Source organism: Accipiter gentilis, chromosome 10 (assembly GCF_929443795.1).
Source record: "Accipiter gentilis chromosome 10, bAccGen1.1, whole genome shotgun sequence".
NCBI lineage: Eukaryota > Metazoa > Chordata > Aves > Accipitriformes > Accipitridae > Astur > Astur gentilis.
The window spans coordinates 31046449-31058604 of NC_064889.1; the positions used below are offsets into that span (position 1 = coordinate 31046449).

The window sequence follows — 12156 nt, forward strand, 5'->3', positions numbered from 1 at the left end:
CTGTTTAAATCACTTGGCACGGACCTACTGAAGGAGTTAATGGGGGGAGGACAGAGTACAGGAAGCCCAAATACCTAGCTCCTTACTGACCCTGCTTGTACTTTTACAGGAGTCCAACTTTCAATTTCATATAACCTAATATAACCAACTCTTCATGGGTGAATATATTTACATTTTTCCCCCTTTAAACCAAACCAACATGCCACATGCAAAACAAAGGCAAGTTTCCACAAACATTTTGAGTATCAAAGGATTTATTAAAGTAAAATAAATTAAGATCTTGTTTAGTTCAAGGTATGCGACTTCTGTAATTAAGGTATACGTAGCAATTGATTTTTTTTTTTTTTTTTAGATAAAAATCTGCATGTGGATCTACTCCTGTAGCTCTCATTAAATAAGATAAAGATTTGTCTTACGCTGTCCTTGTACTTTCTCTAGCTAGAGCTATGCTCTTTATAATAGATTGTTCCAAGAAAGTTTCAATATTTGTGCTTCCAAAATAAGACTTGCAAGAAAGCAATAAATGAAGCAAACAAGTACAGAATATTTTGAATATTCATGGTAGTGTACTTAACTACCAGACTTCTGAATTATTTTCCCTTGTGGTGATTACGGTAATGCTCCATTTAAGTCGACAAAATATATTGCTATACGTTATTAAAAGTTCCACATTAGAGCAGAATAAAACTTAGCATTTTTCCCTCATATTCAGTAGACTTGAGTCACGCTTCAAATTTGGATGAACCTGCAGTCTCAGGTTTTACATAGTAAAAGTAGATGCCTTAAAGTGACTGGGGTGGTGCTTTTCTGTGGGGATGAAACTATGCTTAGCTTTGATGATGCTTTGGTTAAAAAGTCAGGAAGTCCCATGTGTTAAGGCAGTTTTCCCTCAGAGTCCAAGTGTCCCGTCCGCTATTGGTAACAAGGCCCTTTTCTGGAGCTCCGTCTTGCTCTGTACTGTGATGGTACATGTCCTTTCATGCATCTGCTGTAAACTCATAAGCATCTAGACAGCAGTTCCTTGCTCAGACTTCTGCAAAAAGCTGGATGTTAAGTTCCTGATCTCAAGCTAATCAAAACTGGATTTAAGACCGATGGTTTTACGTATTTCAAAGAGTGAAAAGGTCCAAAACAAAACCTGGAGCAAATCAACTGCTGTATGCTGTGGAAGGACTTGATGGAACAAGAGGATGCATCCCTGAACATAGCTGAAAGATGGAGGAGTCACAGTATAAAACATATGGATCTAAAGCACGTTTAAAGTATCCTAAATCTTTCTTTTATGGGAATTGTGAAAGGAGGACACCTTGGCTACTGACTAGAATTGAACTTGTAGAACTTTTCCAGGTCATTGTTATGTAAGAAAGTCTGTTACAAATACTGAATTTGGAAGAAACTAAGTTTTTCTCCTGCCTTGTAATATAGCGGAGTTCTGACTCACTCCTGCATTCTGTTATGCAAGGGGAGCAAATCTGACTTACAGGACAGGTGATTTAAGGCTCAGCAATGTGTTAACACATGAAAATTAAAAGAGTTGAAGCCTATTACACTAATAAATTCCTTTATGCCTTCAGGTCACTTTTGTTTAATCACAGTTCTTGCTTCAACTCTCAAGATGACAAAACTAGCTCTATGACTAGTTGCCTATTTCCACTAGCCATGTTTTCCCATGGAATAAGACAGACTAATTGAAATACTCCTACTGTTGCGCTTTTATTGCTTTATCTAAATCATCCACCACTTGCTGCAGCTTCTGTAGGCTGGGGTGGACGTTCTCTTCCAACCACTCCTCTACAGTACACTTGTGGAAAACTTGCTCCATGGCTGCTTGGAGGTCTTGCACCACAGCATTCCACTTGGAGAGAAGACTAAGCAGAGATCAGAAGGAAGAAACAATCACATTTGCAGGTGAGGTCTGTCTCAAGGGAGGGCTAGCTTATTGGGCCTTTTAAAGGGAGTACTGTCCTTAAAAGGACTTTACAGGAAAAGAAGCATCTATTACAAGAGCTCAAAGGACTTGATTTTGTGCAGATGGTAAAAGGTTTGTGTTTAAGTACCATAAACCTTGGCACTTTTTTCATGCAGTGACTTTTAAAGTACCGAAATGTGAGCTCAAAAAACCACTATACTCATTTTAAGTGTAACTGAAACCCGCTGTGAGACTTGTTGGGAAATTTAATTCTGGTTTCTATCAGGAAGAGTGGATGCAGTTGGACATTCACCTTATCAGAGCAAAAAATGTATAAAGTAGCCATTTAGCATGAATCAGCATAATGTCTAGGACAAGTTCTGAAAAGCACATACAGTGACAGGGAGCAGGGGAAAGGGGCCTGGTTTTATTCCAAGCCCTGCCTGGAACCTGGCCTGTGGTAAACTCCTACACTGCAGCTAACAACTGCTGTAAGATGCAGCAGGTCTATGCAGGAGTAACTCCACATACAAGGGGGAGTTTTTCAGAGACTGATTTTGTACTTGTATTCAAAGAATTTGTTCAACAGAAGGCAGACAAAGCTAAACGTGTTCTTCTGTTTAAAACTGTATTATGAATACTTCATATTGTTTGATTTCCACTGATGCTTCTGAAATAATTATAGAAAGAGGTAAGGACTCAAAACTATACGTACTTGAGTGCCCCAAATATGACAGACTTTACTTTCCCTATCATGCAAAATAGGTGGTGTTACCTTACTGCATCTGGGTGAAAGTGATGCATTATTATCGGATGAATAATCTTCCTTTTCCTGTGGTAGGGGCTGAACCAGCCTGTGACATACCTGAAAATGGATGTTAGTATGAGCAGATTTTGAAACAGCAGCGACATACGTGTTTGTAGGCTGACAGGGAGGTGATAGAGCTTTAGCTGAACTTCTGCACAAATAGAGATAATGCTTAAGGAGCAAGTAAATTTAAGTCTACATATCCTTGGAACTCGTTTGTAAAAGACTGTTCCTGGCAAATGAGAATAACTGATCATCTGTTGTAATTTAAGTTTCATTTCAAGCTCCTTTTTTTGTAACCACACCATTAAAAAATTTCATTTTAACTTTAACAGTAAGATTTAATTCAGCAAAGAACTAGATTCTTGAAATAAGGCAGCACATAGTATTTAGGAATTCTACTGAAATACTTTAAATTTGCATCTAAATATTATGTTCTGCTTAAGTGTCAATATATAGGGATGCAATGCCTGAAGTGCAGAGCTTGATGTTTTAATCATTTTGCTGGAGTTATGCCCCATTTTGAGATAACACAGCTCCAACACTCCTGCAGACAGCCAGAGAATCAGCATAAACCTTATTACCTGTTCCTCTCAAGAAGCTCATCCACTGATGACTTGAGGTAGAAACTAACTTGCGTCACAAGTGTAAGGATATTGCTCCCAGGAAAGGTCCCCAGACTTGTGCTGTCCAAAGAGGATCCGTTAAGTTTCTGAACTTACCATGCAATGAGAAGCATCTGAATCCTGCAGCTGGAATTTTACCTCATGAAAGTATCAGTTTCCAAGTTGGACATTCCCAGGAGCTTTTCCACATTTTCTTTAATCTTTTCAGAATAGCCACCTGGCAGAAGACAGTGGAAATAAGTAAATGGAGCCTAAATAACCAAAATGCTCATAAAAGAGGTTTTTTTCTGGAGTACTCTGCATTGGCTTAGTAGTTCTCCTTGGATGAAGATGTTTTAAAAGGTAAAATGGAAATAGAACAAGGAAAAAAACTTGGGGGTGGGAGGAGTACATTGCCTTTCACACAATTGTCTTGTGCTAGGTAAAGCACTTCCTAGCTATGAGCTTTCCATTCAGGGTGCTGAATATTTTTAGTGCCTTAATTAAAAACGAGTAGGTTGTGTTTTTTTTATTTTGAAAACAAGAAGTGCAGAAAGACAAAAATAAAAATTCTGTTGGCAACTGCCTGTAAAGAAATCAGAAACTACAGGATGTATTTTACCAGACAGGGTACTTCCTAGATCAATTTTAAGAAAATTGATTAGTTAAAACAACTTTTACATGTAATTAGTCTCATTTATATACCAGTAGTATTTCAAATCAGTTTCGAAAGCAATTCAGCTTCCTGAATATTTTTTTAGTATAAGCACGAAGAAGTTTGTGACCATTTGCGGGTTAGAACATAATAAATTATTAGTATGCTATAGCTATTTTTAAATACTTAGGCCAAGAGGCTTCTCTGCTCCTGTGTCACAAACATGCAATATGTAAAATTTATTGTTCATAATTCAGACCATGATCAGATAGTCAAACCACCTCAAAATACAATAAGCCTGTGCCAACCTTAGGGCAAGGTCACTTCACTCTTGTGCTAGGCATTAGCTGAGAGAGAATAAAGTTGTCATTGTACCATTCTTTAATGCCTGCAGACATACAGCCAATGACGGAATTGCCACAGGGAGAAGCTCACACAAAACGGAGAAGTGATCATACCTAAATAAGAAAACATTAATTAGACATTTAGTATGTTCTAACGGTAAAATAAGTGGGAAGTTTTAATATTTCAATCACTACAATTCAGAGAGCTTTACAAACATCAGTTTCTGTCTCAGAGAAGGGACCTTCCATCTCTAAAATGCTAAGTATTCCTTGTTTACTAGTAAGAACAGATAGAAACCAAATTACTTTCTCAAGCCAAATTAGGGTCAGAAATTGGAGTTCAGCTCTCTGGTATTCCCTTAGACCTCCTGGCTGTTGCATAAAAACCTTTTACTCCTTCATTACGTTAACAAGTTCTCTCTTATGCAAGTTCGTTCTATTTGAATTCACATTAGATATTCAGATGTACACCAGGCATTAACTATGCTGTCTATAAGCAGTTCAAGGTGGCACAAAGTACATTCAAGCCTTCAGATCCAATCTGCTGTTGTTGGTATCTGCCAAAACAATCACTCCTGCTGATTAATGCTGTAGCAGTTGACTGGAACTCTGAAATTCACCCTTGGTGGGTGAGGCCCAGCGGTAACCAACAGGAAAGACTGCAGGGTTGCAAAGCTCCCTTCTAAATCCCCAGCCTCCTTGTACCTCTTGGGGAGTTTTTGGGTGGAAGTTTGCTTCCATGTGATCCTCAGAACAATTTAAAAGGATGTTCCTTACCTTTGCCAGCCGGTCAGCGCGATACCTTCAAGGACATCAGCAGGGCTACTGCTTGCCACTTCCAGCCATTGAAGATGGTTTTTTAAGTGGTGTCCAATAAGCGTTAGAGACTGATTCACTCCTGTAGCTCCTTTAAAAGCACTAGCAAACCACACCTTGGAGAAGCCGCATCTACGATACTTCTCTATGAGATGCACTGCAATAAGACACAAAAGAACACTTACGGGACAAGTTTTTCTCCATTTTTGGCCTTGACTGTCATGCTCCAATTAAGAGGAACCCAGGTCCAGTTACAACAGGCTGCTGAGCCTTGTCCTGTCAAGTTCTGATCATCAGCAAGGATGGGAGATTTCACATCCTCTCCGAGCAACCTATTTTGGTGACTGCCCTCCTATTTTCATGTGCCCAGTTAGTATATTCCATTTCCTTGAATTGCTAAATTGCTTCAATGCTAAGAACCATGGGCATGTAACAAGCATGCACATCATCAGATTGTTCTTTCAACAAAGGAATATTTGCATGCATGTTAAATGCGTGATTGGAGCCTTTAGGAGTTTTTCCTCTGAATTCTAGATGTATGAAGCCTTGAAGCTTCTTTTGCAGAGCTGTCAATACACAGCTATCTGCTCCCACTGGTTTATAATGCGACGAGAGTTAATGTAACCGTGCTTGTGAAAAACCTCTCAATTTCCCATCAGTGATTCCATAGCCCTATTGAAAAGAATTAAGCAGCAGACAATGCAAGTCCTTCATAGGAGAAACATAAATAGAAAAAGAAAATAGCAACTATTATGTGAAATCAAACAAGGGCTACGTTTATGCTACTAAAGCAATAAAAAGCAGTTTAACAAAACCGGAAGTTTTTGGCATCCAGCTAAGGTATGTTTTAATGATACTATTTTGTTTTGGCTATTTTGCTTAACAGGTAACAGAGCTCTTTGCTTCTAAGCAGCTCAGCAGAGAAGTACAAACCTTTGCCCTCCACATCGAGGTCTGCTGCATAGTCCCAGATCATTGGCTGCACAAGCTGTGGGACCCCAGACTCTGAAAGGAACAGAGGTCATCTAAGTAATGGAAAACAGACAGTTAAAAGTGAGAACTAAGTACATATTACTGGTGCAGTAGCACGTGACTAGAACTAACTATGGCTTCTCCGTAGAATTCTTTATTTACAGTTGAAGTGCCCCTGGGCATTTTCAGCCTGGCCAGGGCTTTGAACATGCAGGGTCACATGCCAGGAGCCACTAAGTCCTTAGACATCTTGAAACCACTAATATGGATCAGCAGTGACAATTCATCAGAGATCCCGTTCACCCCAAGCCATCTCGTTCTTAGTCCCTTGCATCTATCGGTATACCTGCTGGGTTGAACTGGTGGAGCGGCAAACTGCACGCACAAGATTTCACCTAAATTTGAAGGAAACATTTACCCTCTAAGTTAGAGATTGAGCTGTGTATGCACAGAACTTAGCTTTTCAAGATACCTTTAAAGTACAATTAAAGATATAGGTTTATCTTCAAATCCCCTTCAAATCCCAACGCCCTGACTAGTTTTAAACATGAGAAACCGACCCATAGAGAAACTGCAGTAAATTGTACAGAAATTCAGTATTTTAACAGCATCCCATTTTAATTTGTTTAGTCTGTTATTGCCTGTGGCAGTAGAGTGCACTTAGCTAAATGCTGTGCTGCTCTTGTGGAAACTGCATGGGTCCCATCTGCATTTTTTTTGGATGATTTCCCACTATTAAAGCCACAAATAGGTCAGTCAGGAGGATTGCTGGAGGAGCTGGAGGAGCTATACAGCTCTTCATAGCATTGTCTAAATCTGTTCAGAGCAGACACATAAAGTGGCTCTGAAAATGCTGGAACTCTCTCTATGCTAGACCTAGTCAAACTTTAGCAGTAGTTTCATAGTATTCAACAAACAAGACTCATGACGTCAAGGTCTTGGAGCTACCCTGCAATTCAGTATCAGAGTTCTTCATGATGTGCACTATGATCACATATACTGTCAAAGATGCTCACAGGATCACAGCTTCTCTGTGTGAGCCTGCACCACTGGAACCAGATGCTGCGCAGAGCAACAGCTAACATTAGAAGGTGTTAAGAGGCATTGAAATTTAGACGGAGACCACAAATGCTAATAGGTTTGGGTTTGTTTTTTTTTTTTTTTAATGTGTAAAGAAAGCAGAATTGATGGCAACCACTGCATGATGACTGTTTTGTTTGTCACTGCGTATTACCAGATGGAAAACTAAAGCGTATGTGTTGAAACTTGCCCATAGTCATACAGAAAGTCTGTGACATAGCCAAGGACTAAATATCTCTACTCTCTAGTCTAATGGATCATATCTCAGCTATTCTCAGATTTCTCGTTTTCATTATTTTCATCTGCCAACAAATCTGGTTTAACTGTTTGTGTAAACTTTTTTGTACGCTACAAAATATAACTCACCCCATCAGTGGTCACACACCTGCCAATGTTTCCTCACTTATCCCTCTGAGCATATCATCCCACACAATGGGTGTTACAGTGGGGTAAGATGAGACCACACAACTTGCAACTGCTTTTATGTGGGCTAAGCACAGCTTCTCTGGAGTGTTGCCCTGTTGCTGCAGCCACTGCTTTGACTCCTCTCCTTCGCCAAGGTAGTAGACCTGAAACATCAAGCGAATAATCCTGACTTCTTGTACAGGAACAGGGGGAACGAGTTTGGCATAGTATCACGAAATCATACAATATTCAAAAACTATTGCACAGATGTGACACACTGAGTAGACATATTTAAAAGCACCTCTCAGCGTTGAAGACACTGCAAGCATTTCTATCAGTCTGCAGGAGACTGTGGCCATGACTACCAAAATACATTACATAAGGGAATTTTCCTGTAGAACTAAAATATTTAAAGAATAAGTAAAGCATGCTGTATTTGTCTTTGGAAGGTTTGTCTTCAGAAGTAGCTCTCACCAGTTTTACTCAGTTCAAATCTAGCAACCCACAAGGTCCTGAATTATATAAGATGAGGTTCCTGTCTTGGGGAAGGAGATCATCTGTACGTGAATCTAGAAGTGACTTGGGGGCACGTCCAAGAGCGGCCCCAGCATACTTGGTCCTATGCAGAGAGTGGATCTGGGCCTGTTAAGCTGCATATGCATTTAACCTCTTTACTGTTTTAGAGCAGGTTTTATCTAAAACATGTTCATTTCACATAAATAGCATTTTGCTTTATAAAAGCTTGCAGCTCCCTATCTAACCTTGCCATTAGTTCTCACGCAACAGGATACAAAATGCTAAACTAATATCAGTACAGTTAAAGTAATCGCAATGAATTTCAGGGATCTGCATGCCGTAGGGGTGGTCTTAAGAAACTCTGAGGAAGGAGAACACTCAAGGTTCTCCTCCTCAAGGAGACAAACTACCAAGTTTGTCAGCCTGGAGAAAAGAAGGCTCCAGGGAGACCTTACAGCAGCCTTCCAGTACCTAAAGGGGGCCTACAAGAAGGCTGGAGAGGGACTTTTTACAAGGGCATGTAGTGATAAGACAAGGGGTAATGGCTTTAAATGAAAGAGGGTAGATTTAGATTAGATGTAAGGAAGAAGTTCTCCACTGTGAGGGTGGTGAGGCACTGGAACAGGCTGCCTGGAGAAGCTGTGGATGCCCCATCCCTGGAAGTGTTCAAGGCCAGGTTGGATGGGGCTTTGAGCAACCTGGTCTAGTGGAAAGTGGCTCTGCCCATGGCAGGGGGTTTGGAACCAGATGATCTTTAAGGTGCCCTGCAACCCAAACCATTCCATGATTTCATGATAAGATAAAAAAACCCAACATTTCCTTCCACAAAAGAGCTTACTCTTGAGTAAGTTGGCCAGAACAACAAGCCAACGTCTTACATCCAAGCTCACGTGATTCTTAATTAGCACCTCCAACTGACAAGCAACTTTAAATACTCATTTGACCTAAAACCAAATGCTGAGTCAGCTTTAGGAAACTGCTTTCAATACTACACTCAGATCAATAGAAATGACATCCTGTGCTACTGGAATAATTTAGTGTCAAAAAGTCTTTTCCACGCTGGCTTGCGTTGTTGTTTCCCCAAATCCTACCGGAATGTGGCCTGGGCACCACTGAAATGCAGAAGCCTCAGCCCTTACCATCATTTCTCACAAGAAAAAAACCCTCCTGGCTCAAGAGAAGTCCCACCTCATCACATCCGATGTGAAACCATTTTAAATCTTCGTGCTGTGCCATGACCTGGTCTATCATGGCTTTGACCAGCGCCCGCGACTCCTCCTTGTGTGGGTTGAGGGCGTTGGGAAACACCTCCACCTCCCGGAGATGAGCGAATTCTTTGTGCTTCAGCACAAACTGCAAGAGAAAGGAGATCGTGGGGAACAACCGTGAAATGAAGGGGATGGCAGTGTCCTCCCGCGTCACCGGGGCTCTGCTAACAGTTCTCCTGCTAAAACCCCGGTTTTGGCCGCGTGTGAGCACAGGGGTCAGCAGGAGGCCAAGAGGGGCACGGCTGCTGCTCCACGGTGCCGCGGGGGTCTCTGACCACAAAGCTCCTCACAGGGCGAGGAAAACAGGGCGCTCGGCGCAGCATCACCCTCGTCTCCGAAGCGTGCGGCCGGCGGGGAGCCGGATAACCCCAGCGCCAGCCCTTACCGGGGGAGGGGGGGGTCCCAACAAAGCCACCCCCGCTCCCTCGCCCCCGCTCGCCCACCCCAGCGCTCCCAGGCCTCGAAGGCGCGACGCTGCCCGCCCGGTCCTCACCTCCATGTGCCCGAAGGTCTGCACCAGCGGCACCACCTCCAGCCCCTGCGCCCTCGCCTGGCTCAGCACCGCCCTCACCTCCCCGGCGCTGCGGCGGGGGGAGAGCGACACGTCAGGGCCCGGCCCGGCCCGGCAGCGCGGCCCCCGGCCCCCCCCAGCCCCCGGGCGGTACCTGTAGGCGTGCGGGGCCCGCAGCGGCTCCAGCGGCCCCACGTAGGGGAAGGTGTCCTCGTACTCCAGCAGCAGCCCGGTGGCGCCCAGGGCGCGGAGCAGCGGCAGCACCTGAGGGGGCGGGAGGGGACAGCGGGCGGGTCGGGCCTGGGGCGGACGGGCCGGGACCGGACCGGACCGAGACCGCCCGCCGCCCCCTTACCTCCGCCAGGTAGGAGGCGCGGGGCGGGGCGCCCTTCAGGTCCAGGTGCACCAGGCGCCGCCGCGGACCGCCCGCCTCCATGCCCGCAGCATGCCGCCGCTCCGGCCTCGATTGCTCCCGACTGCGCGCCGGGAAGCATCGATTGGTTTGGCCTGCCGCCGCGATACCCCGGCATAAAGCGCTTCGCCGCGTCCCTCTGCCCCGGCTCCGGTGTCCGGGCGCCGTCCGGCTGCCGCCACCTCCCGTCACCTCCTCCTCTCTGCCTCGGCGAGCCCGCCTCCGCCGCTCTCGGCTCCGTAAGGGATTCGTCCTGCCCGCTCGCCTGAAGCGTTGAGGCTCGGCGGCCGATTGCTTTCCCCTGGCAGGCGGCAGAGGCGGGCCGAGCGCGTCGCTCTGTGCCTGGCGGGCGCGATGGCTCCGCAGCGGCGGGCGGCGGCGCCGCGCGGCCCCGAGAGCGGCGGGACGGCGGGCGGGACGGGCCGCGGGGGCCGCCGGCACAGCAGGTACCCGGCGGGGGCGCGGGGCGCGGGGCTGCGGTTAGCGGCTGGCACCTCTCGCCGGCGGCGGCGGTGCCCGGGCCCGGCGGCTGAGGGGAGCGGGCCTGCGGCAGGGCCGCCGGTTCCTCCGGGACCTCCTGTGGGAAGGCGGCCCGTAACCTCCGGGCGTGAAGGAGGAATGAGTGCTGCGGGTGCTTGTAAATATGTGCGCGCGTACCCCAAACGAGGGGTCAGTCGGGGTGCCGGCCCTTGACCGGGTCTCCCCGGCGTCGGGCAGGGGCTTAAGTCCGCTCCGCACCGGCTCGGGAGCGCGTCGTTGTCTCGCGTGGGACTGTCGCTGTGCTCCCTCCGTAGTGCCAAGAAGAGCCGAGGCCAGCAAGAGCCACGGTGGAGGTGGCTGAAGGCAGCGGTCCTCCTCTCCTCCGCTGCCGCCGGTGGCCTCCTGAGCTGGAGCTACCTGAGGGCCGAGGACGGGGTCACGGAGGTGCTGGCTCGTCACAGCGAGAACCTGCAGGACAAGTTCGTTGAGATCCCCTGCTCTGAGGACTATGACAGCCACAAAAGATTTGAAGGTATTTGGGTGGGATCGTGCAAAGTGGGATGAAGCAGTCTTCAGAGGACCACAGCAGACTGACTGCTGGCCAAGTCTGTTAAACCAAATTGGTACCGCAAAACTCCTGCGTTTCCAGCAAACGCCTGGTCGCTGTGTGTATTGCTTAAATCCACAAATGTTCGTGCCTCTTGGGTCAGCCTGGAAATCGTTGCTTCTGAGAGGCTTCGACATAATGCTCTTCTGAAACTGCTTTGCTTAGGCTGTATGAAATAAACCTTTTGCTAAATCTGTTTCTAGTGTCTTTCCTACTCTGTTGATTCCTGCCATAGCCTTGTGGGTGAGTTTGTTGCTGGTAAATACCCTATAGGGTATGGAATGGAACTGCTTTAGGATATCATCTGTGCCACTAGCATGCGGTAATGGCACAAACGCCAGTTTCTGATACACTTGTTTTGAGATGTGTGTGTGTGTGCCAGCAGCTTTTGATGCTGCCTGCAAAGCACTCCTCTGTCTTTAGGTCTTTCAGCTGAGCCTGTTTTCTGTCAAATTGATATTTGTATTCCCTGGCACTTATTTCTTTGGAGTGTTGATGTTGGATCTTCTAGAGAAATGGAAGATTTTTATCTTCTCTGATGAACAGCAGTTAGAGTCTGACTTGCAGTTTGCGTGGATGAGCTATGCTGATGTTCTCTTTTAGATTTGCATAGTGTTTCTTGATGAACATTTTGGGTTGGTACTGCTGCCAGAAAGCAGCTGTGCTCTTACTTTTTGTTGGCCTACCTGTATGTCTAGGTGTCTGTTGACTGATAAGCTATTCCATCTAAAAAGAATAGTATTTCCGAGTTAGTTGTCTTATCTGGTT

The 12156-nt window shown here is 45.6% G+C and overlaps 2 protein-coding genes across 8 annotated transcripts in view; one reads left to right on the forward strand and one right to left on the reverse strand.

The window, feature by feature from the left end:
* Positions 1-116: 116 nt before the first annotated feature.
* HEXD (hexosaminidase D) lies at positions 117-10479 on the reverse strand. 4 transcript variants are annotated; one of them, XM_049812690.1, is made up of 12 exons: positions 10245-10420; positions 10044-10153; positions 9872-9959; positions 9299-9463; positions 7575-7758; positions 6071-6142; positions 5099-5294; positions 4353-4435; positions 3482-3560; positions 3302-3403; positions 2685-2774; positions 117-1868 (listed from the first exon to the last, which is right to left on the reverse strand). In XM_049812690.1, exons 1-12 carry the CDS (start codon positions 10323-10325, stop codon positions 1700-1702), a joined length of 1419 nt encoding a protein of 472 aa, XP_049668647.1. In that variant the 5' UTR covers positions 10326-10420; the 3' UTR covers positions 117-1699. The 4 variants fall into 4 exon arrangements, with proteins under 4 accessions (XP_049668647.1, XP_049668646.1, XP_049668644.1 ...); XM_049812689.1 differs by lacking the exon at positions 9872-9959 and having other exon boundaries at positions 10245-10479; XM_049812687.1 differs by having other exon boundaries at positions 9872-10153; positions 10245-10421.
* A 69-nt stretch (positions 10480-10548) lies between these two features.
* OGFOD3 (2-oxoglutarate and iron dependent oxygenase domain containing 3) overlaps positions 10549-12156 on the forward strand; it is a 49870-nt gene continuing 48262 nt past the window's right edge. For all 4 annotated transcript variants that reach the window (XR_007507518.1, XM_049812711.1, XM_049812712.1 and 1 more), the window contains exons 1-2: positions 10549-10747; positions 11096-11313. Coding sequence is in view for 3 of the 4 variants with exons in the window: in XM_049812711.1 (XP_049668668.1) it covers positions 10656-10747; positions 11096-11313 (310 nt within the window). In the remaining variant the exon portion in view is untranslated. The remainder of the gene's footprint in view (positions 10748-11095; positions 11314-12156) is intronic.